We start from the raw sequence: 25,061 nt of genomic DNA, 5'->3' as shown, positions 1-25,061 counted from the left end.
AGCTTACACCTCAGTTATCACTGAGGATGGACCACCCCTTTTCTAGCATGGACTTTAAAATCTTTACCAAAAATGTGGAACTCAAGGCTGATGCTGTCAAAATGGCCAATTACCTGCTGATGAAGGCTGTGGATACTGGCAAGGATCAATGGGAAGCAATTCTGGCATAAAGGAATACTCCCACATGGAGGAATACTCCCACATGGAGGAATACTCCCACATGAAGGAATACTCCCACATGAAGGAATACTCCCACATGAAGGAATACTCCCACATGAAGGAATACTCCCTCATGAAGGAATACTCCCACATGAAGGAATACTCCCACATGGAAGAATACTCCCTCATGAAGGAATACTCCCACATGAAGGAATACTCCCACATGGAAGAATACTCCCACATGGAGGAATACTCCCACATGAAGGAATACTCCCACATGAAGGAATACTCCCACATGAAGGAATACTCCCACATGGAGGAATAGGAATACTCCCACATGGAGGAATACTCCCACATGGAGGAATAGGAATACTCCCACATGGAGGAATAGGAATGCTCCCACATGGAGGAATACTCCCACATGGAGGAATACTCCCACATGGAGGAATACTCCCACATGGAGGAATAGGAATACTCCCACATGGAGGAATAGGAATACTCCCACATGGAGGAATACTCCCACATGGAGGAATACTCCCACATGGAGGAATAGGAATGCTCCCACATGGAGGAATACTCCCACATGGAGGAATAGGAATACTCCCACATGGAGGAATAGGAATACTCCCACATGGAGGAATAGGAATACTCCCACATGGAGGAATACTCCCACATGGAGGAATAGGAATACTCCCACATGGAGGAATAGGAATACTCCCACATGGAGGAATAGGAATACTCCCACATGGAGGAATACTCCCACATGGAGGAATAGGAATACTCCCACATGGAGGAATAGGAATACTCCCACATGGAGGAATAATCCCACATGGAGGAATACTCTCACATGGAGGAATACTCTCACATGGAGGAATACTCCCACATGGAGGAATACACCCACAGAGGGATTTCGCAGCCCTCCGGCTTCGTGGCTCCTTGCCGGGCGCACACATACGTTCCTACCCTCACATGCATCTCTACTGCAGCCTGAAGTGATGCAGGATGTGCTCCGTCTCAAGCAGGCCATGGTTTCAAAGCGGCACTATGACCCACGTGCCCAAGTTCCGTGTCCTCTTACGATGAGCCCACGGGCACCTGGTCACTTGGGATGATTCATATGAAGTGCTTGTGCGTGACAAGGTATACAGATGCAACAGGAGTCACAGCCGCCCGATGACTGAAACTCTCATACCCATGCGATTTACTGTAGTAGCCCTTTGGTGGATGATGACTGGGAAACCAGACATATGAACAGTACAGCTGAACACACACTGAATGATGGCGGGGAACAGGCTCCAGAGGCCATTATCCCCACGCCTCAAACATACCAGAACCAAGTCCCAGAACATCAAACCTCCCGAGATTTGTTGTTTTGAACTTTATAGAACTTGAACTTTATGTTTTGTTTGTGTTTCTTTACTGCTTAAAGGATTCCTTATTTATTTTTTATTTTTTTTAAGTTAACCTCTTTTTTTAAAGGAGGACGTTGTAGTTTAAGGGTAATTGCTTTGTCCTCTTATTAAAGGAGATGTTAACTGCCAGGTGGCACTCAGGTTCCAAGCAGGAAGTAGAGCCGTAGTAAACAGGAAGTTACATGTGAAGAGGTACGGGCATGTGGACAGATGTTCGGTTATGTGCTGTAGTATTGGTTATATAGCATGCCATTAAGACGCTATCTAAACACATGGACTTGATTGGACATATCTTTTAACATCACTCACTCACTCTCTCTCTCTCACACACACACACACGCACGCACGCACACACAGTTACATTAACGGAGACATTTTGCAGCTGTTTGGCTGGTTGACAATGATGGATGAGGTGCCCCCGTGGTATCTGCTTTCTGTCTGTCTGTCTCCGTCTCTCTCGCGCGCACGCTCTCACACACACACACACACACACACACACACACACACTCACACACCGAAAAAGTGTGTCGATCAGCAGTGACAAGACCTTGAGTTGAAAGCTGTGTGTGTGTGTTGAGGGGTATATTGTAGCCCTGGCCCGCCTGTTATGAGGGGCATTTGTCAGCTGTGCACCTTCCCCCCCCCCCCCCCCCTCTCTCTCTGTCTGACATTAAGGATACCAGCAGGTGCAGACCCTCATGACACACGTAGCCTCTGGGCCTACCCCAATACCCACTTGTGTGAGTGAGTGTGTGTGTGTGTGTGTCTGCTGTAATACAGTAGGTAGCCAGACAGTGAGGCAGAGAAGATGTCCTGGAAACATGTTGAATCTCTGTGATATTTTAACCCTTTATATACGTGTGATTTTATCAATTGGATCACTTCACACGCACATACACGCACATTATTAACTACGGCGATTGTAGCTGCAATTCTGAATGGCTCATTTCAAGAGGAAGGGTTGACTATTTTCTCAGTGGAGCAACCCCTCATTCTGTAAAAACAATGCAAATTTATTTTTTTACAGTAGGGCCCCTTTAATATCTGACTGTATTTACAATGTTTAGCCTATAGGATGCTTACTATGTGACTGCATTTACAATTATTAGCCTATACAGTAGGACTCTTAATATTTGACTGAGTTTACAATGATTAACCTGTAGGACTATATGTACTTCCAAAAAGGAAAAATCCATGAAAACTGTGCTTTTCTAACGCACAGCAAGTAAACTGAATGCATCTCAGCCCTTGGCCTTCGTCAGGAGATTGCAGATTTTCATGTTGCATGTTGGAGAATAATGAACATGAATCAACCACTTTCGAGTCGAGCGAGTCGGTGCCGTGTGCCCCGTAATGTACGTGGAACGTAAATCAATGATTCAAATGTACAAACGGAAGACAACACGGAGAAACTTAAATCATTGTGAGGCTTGAATAAGAGACTGGGAGGGAGCAGTATATTCTGTTGTCCTATATGTTTTATGTTGATGTATCAACCAGCTGGTCTTTCTCAAGATGACAGGATGCAGTCATCGGGGCGTATATAGGGCTGGGAAGTTAAGATTGTTGCTACTGTACGTGTTGCCATGGATGTCGGTCGCCTTCTTGATAGGGGTCATTGGACATTAAAAATGACAAAATGTGAGAACCGGAGGAAGGGATGGAGAAAGGGAAGGGTGGAGGTTTCTCCTGTGAGGTTCGTGAGGTCTTTTTCTTTTAACCTAAAAATCGGTCCACACACACTGTGAACGGGGAATGTCCCTGTAGGTATGGTGGCTTCCCAAGCCCTGCTGTGTGGCCGTGTGGCTGTGAGCGTTTGACTTGAAGAAGACACGTCGTGCTGATCGTATGGATATGTTGCCCTTATTATGTGACGAGAAGGGCTCGCTGCTGAGTGCTGTAGGCTAAAGGTTAGAGACGCTCTCTGTCTGCACAGTGGAGACGGTTTAGGGGGAAGGGTGTTTGTGTGTGTGTGTGCGTGTGTGTGCATGCATGCCTACGGTATGTATGTATGTGTGTGTATGCACATGCATGTATGTGTAAGTGCATGGGTGCATGTTTGTATGTATGTGTGTGTGTGTGTGTGTGTGTGTGTGTGTGTGTGTGTGTGCATGCCTGTGTGTGTGTGTCTGTGTGCGCATGCATGCCTATGGTATGTATGATTGTATGTGTGTGTGTGCACATGCATGTATGTGTGTGTACATGGGTGCATGTTTGTATGTATATGTGTGTGCGCGAGTGCATGTTTGTATGTATATGTGTGTGCGCGAGTGCATGTTTGTATGTATTTATGTGTGCGTGTGTGTGTGTATGTGCGTGTATGAAATTGTGTGTGTGTAGCTGACCCCAGGAATGCCACAACTCCCACCAGTGGCCCCAAACGTTTTCCATATCTGATCTCAGATCAGCCTGTGTCTGCTCTGTGTGTGTGTGTGTGTGTGTGTGTGTGTGTGTGTGTGTGTGTGTGTGTGTGTGTGTGTGTGTGTGTGTGTGTGTGTGTGTCTGTGCACGCGTTAGTGAAAGTCTCCCCCCAGGCCACAGTCACATTACAACCCTTTTACTGTGTTTAGGGAAATTAACTGTCCAGAAAGATATACTGTGCCGTGGTTTCAGAGCAGGCCGGGGCCCGTGTTCTCAAAGTATTGTTCTAGAATAAGGCCTCGTCCACGTCTGCTCTTTAACACTTTCACTACCACACTACCAAAGGGTTAACCCTTTCCCTGCGACAGTACAGAAGGTTAACCCTTTCACTGCCACACGACAAATGGTTAACCCTTTCACTACCACGCTACAGGTTAACCGTCTGTAGTGTTGTAGTGAAAGGGTTAACCTTCTGTAGTGTGGTAGTGAAAGGGTTAACCTTCTGTAGTGTGGTAGTGAAAGGGTTAACCTTCTGTAGTGTGGTAGTGAAAAGGGTTCAAATGTTTTGGGAACCGTTTCAGTTCCAGAGACTTGTTTAATTCCCACTTCAAGGGATTGCGTATTATGTTTTAATTTGAACCACCTAGAACCTGGTTTTCAGAAGGGTCTTCAGATCATTGGAAATTCCTCTCGGCCGTCCTCCCACTACACTTCCCACTAAAACAACACCAACAAATAAGAGATTTTATGAATCTTTTTTACGAGACGTTTTATGAGGATTCCAGGGGCATCGTTGCAGGAATAAATCCTAAGTGATTCATCTTCACTTTGTGATCACAGAACCTTTACCTTCACTTTGTCATTTACAGAACCAATCCTGAGTCTGCTGGGGTTTCCTATCTTATCCCTTTCACTACCAAATGGGTAACCCTTTCACGGCGACAATACTGAATGTTAACCCTCTCACTGCCACACGACAAAGGGTTAACCCTTTCACTACCACACTACAGAATGTTAACCCTTTCACTACCACACTACAGATGGTTAGAGCCTGAGGGTGTGGCCAGCAGCAGCAACCCCTCCCCTATACACACTCAACTCCAACTCACACATCAGACCAAAACAAAAAATGTAAACACAAACAACAATACCAAGCAGGGCTCTTTTGCCTAGAGGTCGCTGTTTGAGGGCAATACAGATTCGACCTTTAATTTTACTATCTGATCGTATATATCTGCATTTCAGGACATCCTAACTGCTGTAATCAAACTCTTTTCTAGATTTATAATGCCTGTTGTTACAGGGGTTACAGAGAACGGAGCTTCATTCATATCCGTCAGCATCTTTCATTTGTGCGAACTGTACATGGAATCAACTATATTAGGAAGAAATTATACAACGTTGCATTAGTCCACAATGGCCACGGCGTTATTTATTTGCCGTTTCATTGCTACGGTGATTTGCTCAAACCCTGACCCAATCCTAATGGTTTGTTTACAGCTGTTAGATTGTCGTCAGCCCCGCTGGCTAGCGCTAAGACACGAATATGAAAACAAACGTTGTTGCGGCGTTACGATGCGGTCTAACTATCTAGTCCGCATTGTGACCAATGTTGAAACTTTTAGTTTTCCGGTTTCAGGTTTTAGGTGAAATTTGCTTTTCAAACACGCCAGTAACACGCCAGTACTGTATGTGGTTAGTAAGAGACAACACATCCTGTGGTTATAACTCAATTCTTTTAACACAATTCTTATTAACGAAGTCCTAACTCTGCACGTAGCGACAGTCTCAACGGCAAAGATCCTCAAATGGAGAGATGATGCATACGATCAAATACTTTGACTGATGCGACCGAAATCGGTTTTGTCTGGACATGGCCCAAGTGGATTTTACACTTAAGATGTTTCTGTAATGAACCAACCAGGCACTTAGCGCGCGCCATCAGTCCAATGTTGTGATCTTCCACTCCTCCACGACTATCTGTCCGTCCCTCAGGCCATCTTGCCCTCCGCTATTGTTCCAACTGTCATCCCTCTCTTTTGTGCCTCAGCTCTGGTTCGCCTTCGTGAACGGATTCTCTGGACAGATCCTGTTTGAGCGCTGGTGTATAGGACTGTATAATGTGGTGAGTCTCTCTGTCTCTCTCTCTCTCTCTCTCTCTCTCTCTCTCGCTCTCGCTCTCGCTCTCTCTCTCTCTCTATATATATATTTTTTCTATGTGATTGGTGGTTATGAAGCGGTCAATCGCTCTAAACAGTAGTCGTGTTCGCTGGAGGGAAGGTGGAACAGGTTACTAAGAAGTTTGTACACAGTACTATAACCTGGATCCAGCCCCCCCCCCCTGAATCGCCCACGTCTGCCCTTAAAAAAAATAAAATCCCATAATAATGATATGATTCAGGCGACGCAGGGGGTCTGACCCCTTCTCTCCGACGAGTCTCGCTTCCTGACGTCAGACGGTGTAATATGCCAGCGCAGCTCTCTCTCCCTGATTCAATTGAGAGTGATTGAATTATGGAATTTGGAGACGGGGGCATGACATGGTTCATGGGGCTGGATTCAGATTGGAGCGGCACCCCAAGAAAAGAGCCAAGCGATGGGACTGAAAAGACTAATCTTTCTGAAGTTTGATCCTTAACTCTCTCCACTGCTTGTCTCTATCATTCTATCATTGGGTCCCATTCTCTAACGGACTTACGACAAAAAGGGCTTTCTCTTAGGGCCATTTGAGACCTTTTCGGGCCGATTTTGGGATTCACCAACCGTCCCAATAAAACATATAGAACTAATATTATATTATAATATATTGTCTATATTCATGTCTTGCCCGAAAAGGTCTCAAATGGCCCTAAGAGAAAGCCCTTTTTGTCGTAAGTCCGTTGGAGAATGAGACCCATGATATCACTCACTCACTCACTCACTCACTCACTCACTCACTCACTCACTCACTCACTCACTCACTCACTCACTCACTCACTCACTCACTCACTCACTCACTCACTCACTCACTCACTCATCCACTCACTCATCCACTCACTCACTCGCTCACTCACTCACTCACTCACTCACTCATCCACTCACTCATCCACTCACTCACTCGCTCACTCACTCACTCACTCACTCACTCCTCTCCCATTCCCTCCTCTTTGTCTCCCTTCTACCCCCCCACTCTCTTTTAATAGTATGATTTGGAGTGCAGTCTCTCTCCCTCTCTCTATCTCTCACTCTATCGCTCTCTCTCCCCCTCTGTTCTTATCTCTGTTCTCTCTGCATGCCAGGCTGTTTATTATGTGTGTGTGTGTGTGTGTGTGTGTGTGTGTGTGTGTGCGTGTGTGTGTGTGTGCATGCCTCCGTGTACATTTACGCGTGACTGAGAAAGCATACAACCCCAGGCTCCTCTGTTTTTGGTAGAGATGGAATTCCTTCTGATGGTGTCGCTCTGATTGCTACATTGATTGTCCACCAACACAACGTCTGTGTGTGGGTGTGAGTGTGTGTGTGACTGTGAGTGTGAGTGTGTGTGCGCTTGCACTTCAGTGATTATGTGATATGTTTGTGTATGTATTCATGCTTACATTTATCCTTGTGTCTGTCTGTCTGTCTGTCTGTCTGTCTGTCTGTCTGTCTGTCTGTCTGTCTCGTTCTCTGTGTGTGTGTGTGTGTGTGTGTGTGTGTGTGTGTGTGTGTGTGTGTGTGTGTGTGTGTGTGTGTGTGTGTGTGTGTGTGTGTGTGTGTGTGTGTGTGTGTGTGTGTGTGTGTGTGTGTGTGTGTGTGTGTGTGTGTGTGTGTGTGTGTGTGTGTGTGTGTGTGTGTGTGTGTGTGTGTGTGTGTGTGTGAATCAGCTCTTCACAGCGTTACCTCCCTTCACTCTGGGGATATTTGATCGGCCCTGCAGCCAACAGAACATGCTGCGTTTCCCCCAACTCTACCGTATCACCCAGAACGCTGAGGGCTTCAACACCAAGGTATACATACTGGTTCTCTCTCTCTCTCTGTGTCTCTCTCTCTCTGTGTGTCTCTCTCTCTCTGTGTCTCTCTCTCTCTGTGTGTCTCTCTCTCTCTGTGTCTCTCTCTCTCTCCATCTCTCTCTCTCTCTCCATCTCTCTCTCTATCTCTCTGTGTGTCTCTCTCTCTCTCCATCTCTCTCTCTGGCCCTCTCTCTATATCTCTCTGTGTGTCTCTCTCTCGGTCTGGCTCTCTCGCTCTGTCTGGCTCTCTCTCTCTCTCTCTCTCTCTCTCTCTCTCTCTCTCTCTCTCTCTCTCTCTCTCTCTCTCTCTCTCTCTCTCTCACTCTGTGTCTATCTATCTATCTATCCATCCATATCTCTTTCTTTCTCTCTGTTTATCTATCTAGCCATCGCTCTCTGTCTCTCTGTCTATGTATCTCTATCTATCTATCCATCTCTCTCTCTCTTGCTCTGTGTCTATCTATCTCTATCCATCCATATAGCTATTTTTTTTCTCTGTCTATCTAGCCATGTCTCTCTGTCTATGTATCTCTATCTATGTATCTCTATCTATCTATCCATCTCTCTCTGTCTGTCTGTCTGTCTGTCTGTCTGTCTGTCTGTCTGTCTGTCTGTCTGTCTGTCTGTCTGTCTGTCTGTCTGTCTGTCTGTCTGTCTGTCTGTCTGTCTGTCTGTCTGTCTGTCTGTCTGTCTGTCTGTCTCTCTCTCTCTCTGTGTCTATCTCTATCCATCCATATATCTCTTTCTTTCTCTCTCTGTCTATCTATCTAGCCATCTCTCTCTATCTCTCTGTCTATGTATCTCTATCTATCCATCTCTCTCTGTCTGTCTATTTATCTCTATCTATCTATCCATCTCTCTCTTTCTCTCTCTCTCTGTGTCTATCTATCTCTATCCATCCATATATCTCTTTCTTTCTCTCTGTCTATCTATCTAGACAGTTGTGTCTAGTATTAATATGTACAGTGATACATGTATAAAGACAGTATGGTCATAGCCACACTGGTCAGCAGCGTAACTAGTAAGAGTAGGTAAGGGATATGTAGCTATAGATATAGTATCTACAGATGTAAAAAGGATTATATGCTGGTATGTACAGATAGATGTGGATCGTATAAACGGTAAGAATAAATATATATATTCGGTATATACAGCATTATTGTACATCAAGTCAAGTCGAGAGTTTTATTTGTCACGGCATACAAACATACAGTGAAATGCGGGAGGTCATGCCCACAGCGATTGTGCAATAATACAAGTAATAAGAATAGGAATGAGAATAAGACATTTGTGCAATAATACAAGTAATAAGAATAAGACAGGTATAATGTACATAAAGTTTACAAAAAGCATGGTAAGACATGCTAAGGTCCTGCGATAGTGCAATACAATGTTAGCTACGGATGAGGCACTGGGTCTTATGTACACTACTATACAATGCTATACTATACAATCTACAGTTTACTATATATCCTTATGCTATCTTGCTATATCCATCTATTTACTATACAAGAACCACTCCCGTTCTTTAGAATCTTTTAAAGTGACCTTTTCATTGTGTAAAGTGACCGTTGAGTGTGAGCGTGTGCAGCATGTGTGTGTGTGTGTGTTCATGCTAAAGTGACTGTTAGTGTGTGAGCGTATACAGTGTGTGTGTTGTGTGTGTGCTCATGTGTGCTTGTGTGTGGAGAGTTTAGTGTTCAAGACTCTGATGGCCTGGGGGAAGAAGCTGAGCCGAAGTCTCTCTGTCCTAGTTGCTGGTGTGCGCAGGCGTTTGCCTGACCGCAGCAGCTTGAACAGGCTGTTGTTGGGGTGGTGAGGGTCTTTCATTATTCTGCAGGCTCTGGATTTGCACCTCTTGTTATATAAGACCTGCAGGGGTGGTAGTGCAATACCCGTAGTACGCTCAGCTGAGCGCACCACTCTCTGTAGGGCCTTCTTGTCCTGTGCCGTGCTGTTTCCATACCAGGCAGTGATGTTTCCAGTCAAGATGCTCTCTACAGCTCCGGAGTAGAAGGACTGGAGTATCTTCCCCGATACTCTGAACTTCCTTAACTGTCTCAGGTGGTAGAGGCGCTGGCCGTTCTTACGACTGAGTCTATGTGTGTTGTCCATGTCAGGTCTTCTGAGATGTGGACCCCCAGGTACTTAAAGCTGCTCACCCTGTCCAGTGTCCACGATAGCCCCGTTTATCCACAGTGGTGTGTGTCCCCTGCTGTGTTCTCCTAAAATCCACGATCAGCTCCTTGGTTTTACCAATGTTCAGGAGCAGGCTGTTGTCCTGACACCAGAGTGCCAGTGCATCAACCTCCTCCCGGTAGGCCTTCTCGTCGTTGTCAGAGATCAGCCCCACCACCACTGTGTCGTCCGCAAACTTCACTATGGAGTTGGAGCTGAACTTGACCACACAGTCATGTGTGTATAGTGAACACAGCAGGGGGCTCAGAACACAGCCCTGGGGGGACCCGATACTCAGGGTGATGGTGTTGGAGGTCTGGCCCCCCACCCTGACCGCCTGAGGCCTCTCACTCAGAAAGTCCAGTATCCAGGCGCTCAGACCGGGGCTCAGACCCAGCTTGATCAGCTTGTCCACCAGTCTGGTGGGGACTATGGTGTTGAACGCTGAGCTATAGCCAATGAACAACAGTCTCACATAGCCCCCCTTCTGGCAGTCTAGGTGAGAGAGGGTACCTCACCCTCCACTCCTCTCCCCCCACAGCACCTCGTCAACTGTCTCCTTGACATCAAGGCCTGGATGTCATCCAATTTCCTGAAGCTAAATAGCAAGAAAACTGAGCTCATGGTTGTGGCCAAGCAGTCACTGCTCCGGAAGGTTGGAGACCTCCTCCTTGAAGTGGACGGCTGCCTAATCCACCCTTCCCCAGAAGTCCGCAACCTGGGCGTCATACTGGACCCCACCCTCTCCTTTCATTCCCACATCAAAACAATAACCAAATCAGCCTTTTTCCATCTCAGGAACATTTCCCGACTCCAGCCATCTCTCCCCGACTCCGTAGCAGAGACTCTCATCCACGCTTTCGTCACCTCCCGTCTGGACTATGCAAACTCTGTCCTCATAGGGCTACCCAGTAATGCCCTGAACAGGCTACAATATGTCCAAAATTCTGCTGCCAGGGTTCTCACCCGCACCAAGTCCTGGCACCACATCACCCCCACCCTCATCCACCTCCACTGGCTTCCAGTCAAGTCCCACATCAATTTCAAGATCCTCCTCATCACCTACAAAGCGCTTCACTCCCTTGCCCCCCGGTACCTAGCGGGCCTCCTCCATCCCTACATTCCGCCCCGGAGGCTGCGGTCCTCTGACTCCGGTCTCCTCTCCATCCCCACCACCAACATGCGGACTGTTGGTCCCAGAGCCTTCTCTGTGGCCGCACCCACCCTCTGGAACTCACTCCCTCCAAACATCCGTAGTGCTACATCCCTGCACTCTTTCAAATCCCAACTCAAAACCCACCTTTTCACCAAATTTGTAAATTACTTTTTTCTTTCGTTTTCTTTCTTTTCTTTCCTTTTGATTAATATTTTGTTGTTACGTTGTTCCCTGTCCCCCTCCCTTAGCTGTTAAGCACCTTGGGTCTCCTGAAAGGCGCTATATAAATTTAAGATATTATTATTATTATTATTATTACTACTGTGTAGTACCTGAGAGACCGCATCGTCAGTGGACCTGTTTGGCCTGTGTGCAAATTGCAAAGGGTCCATATCACTGGGTAGGGACTGGGAGGCACAAATGTAATCCTTAACCAGCCTCTCAAAACATTTCATGACCACAGAGGTGAGTGCCACCGGTCTGTAGTCATTAAGACCTGCTGGGGAGGATTTATTTGTTACCAGGATTATAGTGGACACCTTGAAGCAGGCAGGGACCACGGACTCAGCCAGGGATAGATTAAATATGGTGGTGAACACTGGTGGGGCTAGCTGGTTGGTTATCCCATCTGGGCCAGCTGCTTTTCTGTTGTTCACCCGCATAAATGCTCTTCTCACACTGTGTTCCGTCACTGAGAGAGTGCCCCCCCCCCCCCCCCCCCCCCCCCCGCGGATGCCCCCCCCCCCCCCCCCCCCCCCCCCCCCCCCCCTCCAAACCGTGCGTAAAAGGAGTTGAGTTGATCCACGAGAGAGGCGTCGGCACTCCCCATTGAGGGGGCGCTGACTTTGTAGTCAGTTATCGTCCGTAGTCCTCGCCATAAACCTCTTGTGTCGTTCTGGACCATTTGTGCCTCTATCTTGCCAGCGTATGTCCTCTTAGCAAGCTTTACAGCCTTGCGCAGAGTATAGACTGTAGCCATATTTCCTGACGCTCTGCCCAGGTTATAAGCAGTGGTGCGAGCATTCAGAGCCACTCGGATAGTATTGTCAACCCACGGTTTCTGGCTCGGGAAGACCTGCACCTTTTTTGTGGGTACAATGCTATCGGCTAGTGTTGTTATGAAACTGACAACAACATCAGCAAACTCACTGCAGGGCTGTACGCTAAGCTTTTTCACTAGGGGCACAGTTGCCCCTAAATGAGAAATTTAGGGGCACAGAATATCTTTTAGGGGCAATTTTTTAAATAACTTTTACCATTATAGTGCAAAAAAATATGTTCCTCCTGCCTCATTACTGTGGTCCTTTTATTTAACATTTAAGTGCTTTTGTTTTCAGGTTTGTATCTTTTATAATGAACCAACTGAGAAAGTGTGTAAATCACTAATAGAACAAAAACAACAAACTGTGTGTGTGTGTGCGCGCTTGTAGTGCTCCTTGAATGAGATCATCACAAACAACACACACACACCATTGCATTAATCAGGAGGACAAGAAACTCTGCATACCTTTGTTTCACAATGAAAAGTGATTTATAAATTAAATGAATTATTATTATTGTAAATAACCCCATGAAAGGTTTATTATTTTTATGGGTAATTACCTGCTTCATATTTGTGATGTTACAGGTTTCAGGGTGTGCCTAAAGTGATCAATGTGTTGGGCCGTTTATAGAGATCTATGCCAATGAATGTTTATGTATATCCAGGACTTTTTTTTATAAGAATTGAGAGGCCTACTACGGTATTTGTATGTGACCTTTATTTAGAAAACTGTGTTGCGACGCAACCTTGTTTAAGTTTGCGCTTTTGACAGTGAAATGTTCAGTTCAACTTAGCTTGAAGGAAAGATCCTAATCAAAAAGGTTTAATTGACCGTCACCCGTATGAGGCTCTTACGGTATAGGACTTTGATTGTTTATAGAAGAGGAATGTAATACTATGCAAAACGAGAAATAAACAGTGATTTTACCAGCAGTAAGTTGCAAGCCACATACGGGGAACCGTGACAATTATTAGTATTATCTTATTTGCATATTGTCTCATTATTAGATAGATAGGTTGATACTTTATTGATCCCCGGAGGGAAATTTAAGTAGACAGTATTTAAGTATTGAAAAACGTCCTAATAGTGGGCTACTCACCTAATGCATGGCTGACATTTGTTATAAGTGTCCGTGTCCCCGTCAATCATCACTGCCAGATCCGACTTAATTTAATCGGCTATGGTCTCTTATCATCTCTCCACATCGGACGTGGTTGTCATAAGATGGACTGATATCCGCTCCGTTCTTCTTGTAGAGCAAAATTAGCGGCTTAAACTTATTGAAAGGCAGTTCTTCTTTGGTGATGCAATAGGCCACATTCAGTTTCGTTTCGATTGTTCGCTAGGAATTATGGGATTTGGTGTTGGATGTACAGTATGGACTCTACTCAGATGGGGACATGGTATTTAATCGCACGATAGACTACAACTACCAAGTAGAATAGCGTGGCCCAGATTCACTTCACACACAAATATTTTTTTCACACACAGGCTATCGGACGGGGGCTACGCAGTAAATTCATTCATCGCCGACAGATTTCTTTCATAGCACCGTGACATTATGTCGCACTGTACAGCCCTGTTTTAAAAAAATTTATCCAATTTGTATGGATTAATTTAGGAGTGAAATGCGAATGGAGGGTTGAAATCACTACTCGCAAGGTTGCCCCCAAATATTATTTTCCACTCGCACGGGCCATATTGGGCAATTTGCGATAACCTCGTCGCACTGTACAGCTCTGCACTGACGTCACTGGAGCTCGCCTGAAGCATTCCCCAGTCGACATCATCGAGTGCGTCCTGTAGCGTGGCCTCTGATTGGTCGGACCACTTCTTTACCTCACGTGACACGACAGCGTCACGTGATATGCGGGGATGAGCAAGATGGCATCATGATCCGATGTGCTCGTTGCTCCAGTTAATGGAGGGGCTGGTATTGCCTTGTAACCGGCTCTAAACGGGGTGTAACAATGGTCAAGCGTAGTTCCTCCCCTGGTGGTGCAAGCGATGTGCTGAAAAAAGTTTGGCATCACTTTCTTCAGATTCGCTTCATTGAAATCGCCGGCTATGATCATGGCTGCGTCTGGGTGCTTGATCTGATGCTTGTTTAGATATCCCTGTAGGTCCCCCAGGGCCCTGGCGGTATCCGCTTGTGGCAGTGAATTCTCGGGGGAGGTAAAACGGGCGACATTGTATGGACAGATGTTCAAGGTCCGGTGAGCATGAACGGGAAAGAGTCTTTACTTCCTTCAGATTGACCCAGTTGTTGTTGGTCAGAAGACATAGTCCCCCTCCAATTCTCTTACCGGATTCTTCTGTACGGTCCGCTCGGAAGACTGAGAAGGAATCCGACGGAGAGATGATGTGGTCTGGAGTAGTTGCTTTAAGCCATGTCTCCGTGAAACACATGATGTTGCAATCTCTCACGTCTCGATCGAAGCGGACCCTCGCACGGAGATCGTCCATCTTATTCTCCAGCAATCAGACGTTTGCCAGCAGAATTGAAGGGATTCCCGGTCGGTAAGGAGAACTTTTCAGTCTCTTCTTAATTCCACTTCTGCGTCCTCTATGTTTCCGTTTGATCGCACCGCCATTGTCTTTGTTGTTGTTGTCACGTCGAATCTCCGGTGGCCAGTTTTGGCAAAAAGTGTTGTTAAACCCGTCCTGGCGATTATATTTCGTCCATGCCAGCGTTGTTTCTATAAAAAAAGTACTAAAAATAAACACAATAACAAAAAGTACGCACAATCGTTGCAGAGCTAACCCGACGGCAACTAGTCTTGACCGCGCCATCATCATCATATCTATCAGAGTTATATGCAGGTGTATAAGTAGGCATATAGAATACTTATATGCAGATATATTGACACAGATATGGATATATATATGCTGTAAAATATAATATATAAATTATACTGTATATTAGGGCTGGGCGATATGACCTAAAAAAAATCCCAGATTTTATTTTTTAAATCCGATTTACGATTTTTATCGATTTTTTTCTCTTGAAAACTAGAACTGCCAAGGAAATCATTCAAATAACATTTGTTTTTATTTGACACAAAAAAATTATCATACCAAGATGAATGTCCCTATCTTCACTTAAAAAAAATATATATATATATTTATATATATATATAACATAAAAGGTTACTCTTGATCAAACAAAGATGAATGTCCCTATTGGGATTAATAGTGCAATAACTTGCTTTTTCACCTAACTTCACTTAAAACAAATAAAAGGTGCCTCTTGATCATCAAACAAGAATGAATTTCCTTATTGGGATTAATAAAGTGCAAATCTAACTTTCACCAAACATCACTTTTTGTAAAATAAAAGGTGACTCTTGAAAATCTATTAAAAATTTTCAAAATCTTCCTAAATCATTAATTTGAATTAATCGATAATATCGATTAATCGCCCAGCCCTACTGTATATATATTGTTAGTATCTCATGCAAAAAACTCTGCTATGCCAGACACCGCTCAGTGCATACCAGCCAACATCAGCCACGACACACCGCTCAGTGTACGACACTAGTCTATAATAATAATAATAATAATAATATATTTGATTTGTAATGCGCTTTATAATTGTGGAGCAAATCTCAAAGCGCTACATTTTAAAAGAACATAAAAACTAGCAAGAGTAAAAGAAGAAAGAAGAAAAAATAGGCAAGACTAAAGCTAGCAAGGAGTCAAAATAACACTAAAACTAGTAACAGAGAAACATAGAATAAATAAAACTGGTAAAAGAAACGTTAGGTTATGGCTATAACCAAGTTCTGTTAGTTAGGGGCGACGCTTGGCATCACCTTACTGCACTATCTCGCATATGTGCACGCACTGAATAAAGACCACAATGTACCTTTAATCCCAATATTCGTCTGACCACACCCCTCATCAGCTTACCTTCATGTGGGGCGGCGTGGCTCAGGGGTAGAGCGGGTCGTCCAATGATCGAAGGGTTGGTGGTTCGAATCCCGCTCAAGCCCATGTCCATCCCACTGCCGTTGTGTCCTTGGGCAAGACACTTAACCTACTTGCCTCGTATGAATGTGTATGCATGTGAATGAATGTTGGTGGTGGTCGGAGGGGCCGTAGGCGATGATTATTCGCCACGCTTCCGTGAGTCTGCCTCAGAGCAGCTCTGGCTGCAATTGTAGCTTACCACCACCGGTATGACTGTGTATGAACGAATAATGGACTCTGTAAGCGCTCTGGGGTCTCTGGGGTGTCACGAAGAGCGCTATATAAATCCAATCCATTATTATTATAAGCAGGTGTGTGGTCACCTGCTCTCCTCCTTCCCAAGCTTTCACCACAAGGTGAGGTCAAGGGCTGCAGCGGCCGTCTGATGCCAAGCGTCGCCCCTAACTAACAGAACTTGGTTATAGCCATAACCTAACGTTCTGTTTCGTTAAGGGGCTCAGCTTGGCATCACCTTACTGCACAAGGGGAGGCCAAGCGGAGCCGCTGGCTGCCAAATACACCCCGCTGACAGCCCCCCAAAACCATCAGAACAGGGAGGGCCGAGCCCCCCCGACCCCCCCTAATGGAGGGTATCCCCCCTATTAGGGGCTTCACGGGAAGGCGACGGACCCGACCGTGCGAAGAGGCACTCAAGCAACTCAACGCACAGGGTGAGCAGACCGTGGCTTGACCCCACGACTACACACACGCACAACCCGCATGCCACCCGGGAACGAACGGAGGAACAACCTCGTTACTGCCCCCAGAATCACGGGGTCAAGGGCAAACCCAACCCCGTGGCAAGGCCATAGCAGCGGAGCACGAAGGAAGACCCAGACCCACCAAAAGGACTGGACTCCCTGGAATGGGGGCCCGGAGAAGTCCATGATGCCAGCATCAAGACCCCACCAGGTGGGCACGTAGTGCCCCGCCCCCCACATCGCCAGCGTATTCGGACAAAGGCCCCTCAGTTACTGCACCTGGTATTCCCAGGCGGTATCCCAACCAAGTACTAACCAGGCCAGAACCTGCTTAGCTTCCGAGATCGGACGAAATCGGGCGTGTTCAGGTCGGTATGGCCGTAAGCCGAGCGGGCCCTGTCCCCCCAATAGTACACCGCCTGGCACACTGACCCTGCAGAACAGGCAGTCAGCATGGCCGTAAGCACACAAAAAGGTTAACCAACGGAAGCAGGCAGCGCACCGGGGAAAAACCAGGCAACAGGCTGTTAACCCTAGCCTGGAGACTGCGGACGAGACAGGCGCCAGAGGGGACAGCTGAACACAGCCGCCCCGGCGGAAGGAGCGTAAGCTGGCGGTGTTGCATGACCAAGCCTCCATTTAAAAAACCCCACCCAGAGGGGTCGAGGCAGAGAAGGCTGACACGATTGGCAGACGTCATGAACGTGCAGGGGCACCCTCAACCGGTGAACCCGGGAGTTGACACTGCTCCAACACACCAGGGAATCAACCACCTCGGTGTTACCCAATGCGGTGGTTGTTCCTATAACCCCTCAAGAAAAAACTCCAAAACACACCTGCGGGTATACACCGGCTATACCGCAGTACAAGCGTTTCAGTTTTCAAAAAAGGGTTAACCCAGGCCTACGGGTCACAAACATCACTTCGGACCGGGCCTGGCGGTACGGGAAGCACAGGGTCACCAGAGGAGGTCAAAAAACCACCCCCACAGGCCCCTCTTCGCCATGCGTGAGAGAGGAGCGAAAAATAATGGAGAACCAGCCCCTAAGCACACCGTACTTGGTATTCCCAGGCGGTCTCCCAACCAAGTACTAACCAGGACCAACCTGTGTAGCGGCCGAGATCCGACGAGATCGAGCGTGTACAGAATGGCATGGCTGTAAGCCATTACGACAGTGCTGAGTAAAAACGTACCCAACCAGGGTCTCCATAGCGCTTAACCCTGTGACACCCAGACCGACCTGGCATTTTTCCCCCTGAAAAAAGCCCAAGTCCCTCAGGGTACCAGAACAGCAGATCTGCATCCCCGGCGGACAACGGGTTCAACTGATCTGGACCAGCGTGACCAGAACCAGTCCCGTGCCCTAACCACGCCGACATGCCTACTCCAGGAGAAGGGCAGATATGCGTGTTGATCTTAACATGAAAAGAAGGCGCCACCCAGACGTTCGGGCGAACCGCGCCTGGTGGCCCACCCCAAGGGCGTGAGACCCCCTACATATGTTCAGATCCATTCCGTCATCATCCCCCAGACATGAACGAGAATCCGTCGAAAAACCAACCCAGGTCATGGGATCTGGTCGTCGGAAGAGGAAAAACCCCCATCTCAGTTGCTTTATAAAAACGCTGTTTCAACCACAAGCAACCAAGGCGTGCCAGTCAATCGCCTGTTTACAGCGAGCTAGCACTATACGTGCGTCGGGACACACCCCCATCAATGAACAGGCTATTTAGACCTGTCATTGAATCCCCAAGGCGCCCAGGGGAACGACAAGAGGGGTGTGACACTCCCTAACTCCAACACTTCTGGAATAGAAAAGAAGGAAGCATCAACAGTATGTATCCCAGTCTACACAGCCGGGGTAAAAAATGTTCACATTTTTACATCCCACCACCCTCCCATAGGAAGGAGACGGGGATCCCCAGAGAGACTTCCCACGCGAGCTGTACAGATTGAAAAGAATATATTGCACCTTGAGCCATGTAAAAAATTGGTTTTAGGGCTCTCCGGGGAAGAGGCACTGAACCCATACACACTCAATAAACGAATTGAATCGAATACATATACAATAGAATAGGACCCTTCTAGAGGGTCCACTCACTTTGACAATCTGAGGAGGAAGGCTCTGTACTCTGATGGAGGCTCCCTCACATGGAAGAAGGAGTCCGAACTCACAGAAGGCCCGAATAGGCGCTTGGTGAGGAGGAGCCCTGACCACCCCCCTGAAACAGATCCATCACATGGACCTGAACAGCACACGGAAGTCCTACCAACAGAGACGCGCACAGTGACGTACTCTATGGCGGGGGAATTCCTGCGGTGCACACGCCCAATATACCAGGCCGTGGGACCAGGCCGTGGGACCATTTTTCACAATGAGAGAATACATCATTCTCGATTAGTATCGGCCACAGGCCTTGCTAAGCACACATGACAGCAACCAAACCATTTTCTTTTTTAGGAAAATAAGTTTCTCCAGCTGATTTAGCACAACCTCAGCAATCAAGCTAAGAGTTACATCGCATCCCTACCACACAAAAGACACAATTAGTGCACAAACATGTCTGATAGGAGGATGAAAAAGTCCCCAGGGAACCGGGGGGAAACACAATCCTCCTATTTTACCCTCAATACGGCCAGTTAAAACAGGAAAACCTGTTAATATGTGAACACACTGTTCATTGTCATCACAGTCTGAGAAAAGAACATTCTTTTACTCACTTGTCACCAAGCATAGCTTCATAGGTTAGTTACCTTAGTTGTGAGTACACGGTACATATAGACACCATGATGTTTCTCACACAACAACCAGATCATTACATCCCGATTTGCACGGAGAAGCTAACTGCCAGTGACAAAAACAGCTCACACATAACCCGCAACGTATCCTAAATGCATTGCAGCAACACACGTTTTGGGAAAAACATCGTTATTCACAATACATTTAGAAAAGTAAAACCAGAAGACGTGTTATAGGGTCTGGTCAAACCCGTTCCTACCCGGAACGCAGATCAGCGAAGTGCAGTCACAGACACCGTAGGAACACAGCCGCTCCTGTGTTGTCCGAACTGGGCAGCGTCACCGCTCCAACCCGCACTACAGTCCTCTGTTGATGCAACCTTGCCGTCCTGGCTCAGGGCAGTGTCGACGAAACATCCCCTGTCAAGGATGACGTCGTAGTCAAGAGTGTAAAACATGTTAAAATCAAAGCACGTTCAACAGAATAGCATCAAGCTAACGGCCGCTCCAACCGTTCGGGTGCTACTGCTTCTGCTCGCGAGACGCCGAGCTAACGACGCACGCGATCAGAAGCGAGCTCACGGCGGCGCGCGAGAAGCTAAGCTACCCCGCGCCAGGCCATGGCCTATAGCAGCAAGTTAACGTTACCTAGCGATCACGACATGCTAGCCCCGCAGCTAACAGCTGACTGGCTAACAGTAGGCCCAACCTGAGCGATCCCAGCAGGCTAACGCAGCAGTTAACAGCTGACTGGCTAACCGTAAGCTAAGCAGCTATCAACTGAACCTGTAACAATGACATAACACTCACCCAGACAGGCCGCCGTTCTGAACCTCTCCTCACTTTTTAAGAGAAAAGAGAAAACAAGATGTCAACACCGCTTCACAACGGTGATTTTACCAACACCCGACGGAATCAGCACAATACCAACTGGCCTGTGTAGCTGACTTTGAACATGAATCTGCCGCTATCGCACATTCATGCACATATCCCCTCGTGAAGGAATACTCTCATTTGGATATGAAAGATGGGGCCTTAACACGGTGACAGAGAGAATCCACTCGTCCAAAACACACAGGGATCACCAGTGTTAATGGTCGCGGCCCACTAGTTAAAACTATAATGGTCTTCAGACCAAGGCCTTCTGTCGCCTAGGTGGCTGAACAAAGGACCCTAGCCTGGGGCCGGTTTCCATAAACATTGTCAAGTAGCCCCCATAGCACTAACAGACAAGTGGAGCCTGCCAGCAAAACACTACTCACCCAACCTGGAACGCACCGCTTCTCACAACAGCGGCATGTCCGACAGATCAGCTGTGGCCTGAGAGGTTTCACCCCAACAAACACAGCAAGGAACTGCAGTTGAGAAGCATGCAGCGGCGTGCTCCCAATACGAAAACCGGTGGAGGATTTTTAGAATGATCAACATCTTCCAGACACTCCAGTACGAAGACAATATCGCCGTATTTTCTCGAAAATAGTGAGAGAGAAAATAAAGATATGATGTCAACGTATCCTTGTTTCCCAAAACTGTTCCTAATCTAACTTCTTCCATCATGGTGTCAAGTGTGGGGATCTACCGAGGCACTTATTCCTTGTGGTGAAAGCGAGAAGGAGGAGAGCAGGTGACCACACACCTGCTTATGAAGGTAAGCTGATGAGGGGTGTGGTCAGACGAATATTGGGATTAAAGGTACATTGTGGTCTTTATTCAGTGCGTGCACATATGCGAGATAGTGCAGTAAGGTGATGCCAAGCTGAGCCCCTTAACGAAACAGAACTGGCAGTCTATGACAGACAGTGTGCCGCCAAGTAAAGCACCCACCATCCCACACATGATGAGGCTATCAACTGAACCATTCCTCTATACTGAATCAACATAACCTTTAAAGAGAAAACAGATTATATGAATAAATAAAAAAGGAAAGAAGGACAGATAAGAAAACTATAAACAATACCCCCCCCCCCACACACACACACACACAAAGCCTCCCTCCCTGCCCTCAGGACACCAAGGATGGAGCGAACAGATTATAATAAGGATACTAGGATAGTATGATCCCAGCATGAAACATGATCAGATTTTGCCTGATGTATATTAGCTGCCCAGCGTTCCATGCTATATCAATAAAATCTAATATCCACTTTTGTGTAGACGGAGAACGTGGAGGTTTCCATCTGCATGCTATATAAGCCTTTTGGCCGCTGTAAGGCAGGCCGGCCAGAGACCTCTCTGTTTGATAGATAGATCTAAATTTGAACTGTCGTTAAGTATAATTGACCCCAAAACGTTGATGTAAAGACACACACACACACACACACACACACACACACACACACACACACACACACACACACACACACACACACATTAGTGCTGCATCTGAAATGAAATATGAATCATAATGTGGTAATTTTTTGCTCCATATTTGGCTTGTCCTGTCTTGCATGCTGTGTGTCTCGGATGTTTGTTTGGACAGTCGGCAGGTAAACAAGCGCGGCGGGGAGATGGGGGCATTTCCATGGCAACCATAATGAGATGCATGGGGCCAGAATAAGGAAGTCTTTCATTTTAGGGAGAGACCTCCAGGCCTCGTACTCTCTGTGTGTGTGTGTGTGTGTGTGTGTGTGTGTGTGTGTGTGTGTGTGTGTGTGTGTGTGTGTGTGTGTGTGTGTGTGTGTGTGTGTGTGTGTGTGTGTGTGTGTGTGTGTGTGTGTGTGTGTGTGTGTGTGTGTGTGTGTGTGTGTGTGTGTGTGTGTGGTGGTGATGGTTAGGACACAGTGCTAGTTGTATAGCTAGGGGGGTGAAACGCTGGTTGTGTGTGTTTGGAGTTTGTGAGCATTGGCATTGGTTACATCTGACTTAATACTATTTTCTCTCTCTTCTGTGTGTCTCTCTCTCTCTGTTTCCCCCTCTTTCTCGCTTTCTTGTCTCTCTGCTCTCTGTTTTTTGCCTTCTCTCTCTCTCTCGCTCTCGCTCTCTCTCTCTCTCAGGTGTTTTGGGGTCACTGTATCAATGCGCTGATTCACTCTATCATTCTGTTCTGGTTTCCCCTAAAGATGTTGGAACATGGTAAGTGTTTTAGCTGAGTGACCTTCGTACAGAGAACTAGACCTTCATACAGAGAACTAGACCTTCACACAGAGAACTAGACCTTCACACAGAGAACTAGACCTTCATACAGAGAACTAGACCTTCACACAGAGAACTAGACCTTCATACAGAGAACTAGACCTTCACACAGAGAACTAGACCTTCACACAGAGAACTAGACCTTCATACAGAGAACTAGACCTTCATACAGAGAACTAGACCTTCACACAGAGAACTAGACCTTCACACAGAGAACTAGACCTTCATACAGAGAACTAGACCTTCACACAGAGAACTAGACCTTCATACAGAGAACTAGACCTTCATACAGAGAACTAGACCTTCATACAGAGAACTAGACCTTCACACAGAGAACTACCTGAGTGACCTTCATACAGAGAACTGTCGCAGACAGAACAGACACAATAAATGGGAGGGAGCTTGTTTCCATGGAAGCATAACTTACAGCAGGACACCTGTAGAGGACTGGGAGGGAGCTTGTCCCCATGGAAACATGACTTACTGGAGGACATCTCTGTAGAGGACTGGATAGGGCTGTCCTTGACTAAAGATATTCTGAAGCCTGTCCCATTTGATATAGAAATCCCTGCACACTTGCACACTAATACTCCCAGTGTCACAATACATCACCAAAGTGGGCAAGTGGCCAAGTGCATTTAGCTTAGGGATTAGAAATGGGAGCGACCTCATAGATTTGGTTGACTAATGATCTGTAAAATGTCTCACATGCAGTCATACAGGAGGACCTCTTTAACAGTCGTGCACATTTGGCATAAAAAGCCTGTCCATTGCATACCCAAAGTAAATTGAAAGCTATTCTTGAACCATTTATAGCACATGCATGAGTCTGGCCTTTTTTTAAAGGAAACATTCTGAATGTTCCTACTTCCACAACAGGAAGAATCGGTGCTACTGTAATAGAGTTACAGAGGTTTGAACATACTGAAAAGTTTATTTAACTTACGTCTGAATTATTTAGCAAACAGATGCCTCTTACACGTTCCAGCTGAGAGGTATTAGGGGGCCATAGCCTGAAGTCCTATCTAGTACAGGTCCAAAGTTGATAACAATACCACAGAAAATTTGTGTTTTACACATGTTTTTCTAATGGTATGTAATAGGTATATGTTTATCCAAAATGGCCATTGGCACCAATGAATGAATGCGCGCACTAGTGTCGAACTAGTCTGGACCTTTACGCAGAGAGAAAACCATATATATCCTGGGAAATATCCCTCAAGTGAAGTATCGTCGTTTCCAGAATTTCATTGGCTACAAAAAACGGTCAATCATTTTCACCGCCAGAGGTCATTGGTCCGGTCACCGGGAGGCTTTCGACTTTTTCTAAACTGACGCTCATTGGCTGTTTGGTCTTATAACCCGAAATTGGAAGCACGTAATAGGTCTAGTAGGGTGTCAATCAAATGGCGACCATCTTAGCTTTCAACCGATGTATTGGTTCAGAGACACTAAAACAGCGGGACGCCGTCAAGCGAGGGCAAATGTGCTGTGACGTGTGATGGCCCCTCGGAACGTTAAGAGGTTTAGTCTTGTGCTTCAGAAAATATGTCATTCAGCTGCCCATAGTGGGGCCTGGGTGCCAAACATGGCCCTTCCCAAAATTCTGTTTTTAGCCGGCCAAATGGTTACAGAGCGTGATATGAGATAAAATGTTGTCTATTTTGATGCATTTTGATGATGTTTTGAGGAGTGAGAGCGCTTATGACAAGGTATATCAACTAACACCATGATGACATAAGACACAACATGAAACAAAACCGAAGAATCGTACAGATCTATTGAACAAGAGAAGGTTAGGAAGGCTAAGGCTATACGTTAATTCACTGACACAATGGGATGCCTGAATGCCCTCTATAATGTATCATTAAAATGTGTTATGTTTTGGGGAGTTGTTTCATCAATCAATGTATTAACAGATGATGTAATGCAGCAGTATATCTGAGTGTCTGTATTCTGGTTACAGACTCTCCCTTCCCTAACGGTCACGGCAACGATTACCTGTTTGTTGGGAACATGGTCTACACGGTAAGCAGCCCTCTTGTTTTTTCACTGTGTGTGTGTATGTATGTGTGTCTTTTTGTATGTATTTTTGTGTGTGTGTTCTTATGTATCTTATTGTATTTCTTATAATTTCGTGTGCATATGTTTTTATTCTTTTCTCTTTCATTTTTTTTTTCTTCTAGTGTGTTTCTTTCTCATTCGCTCTCTTCATTTTCTGTTTTCGTTTTTGTGTACA

General features: G+C 46.3%; 1 protein-coding gene across 1 annotated transcript in view; it reads left to right on the top strand.

Moving 5' to 3' along the window:
- LOC311248473 (phospholipid-transporting ATPase IB-like) overlaps window positions 1–24,850 on the top strand; it is a gene marked incomplete at both ends in the record, with an annotated part of 46,115 nt that extends 21,265 nt beyond the window's left edge. Inside the window, 4 exons of the mRNA XM_084339348.1 lie at window positions 5,983–6,057; window positions 7,775–7,897; window positions 22,684–22,762; window positions 24,789–24,850. Of these exons, the coding sequence (XP_084195474.1) occupies window positions 5,983–6,057; window positions 7,775–7,897; window positions 22,684–22,762; window positions 24,789–24,850 (339 nt within the window). The remainder of the gene's footprint in view (window positions 1–5,982; window positions 6,058–7,774; window positions 7,898–22,683; window positions 22,763–24,788) is intronic.
- Window positions 24,851–25,061: the final 211 nt, after the last annotated feature.

Source organism: Notolepis coatsorum, assembly GCF_963971535.1.
Source record: "Notolepis coatsorum genome assembly, contig: SCAFFOLD_1335, whole genome shotgun sequence".
Classification (NCBI taxonomy): Eukaryota; Metazoa; Chordata; class Actinopteri; order Aulopiformes; family Paralepididae; genus Notolepis; species Notolepis coatsorum.
This window is presented reverse-complemented; position numbering and strand designations above follow the sequence as displayed.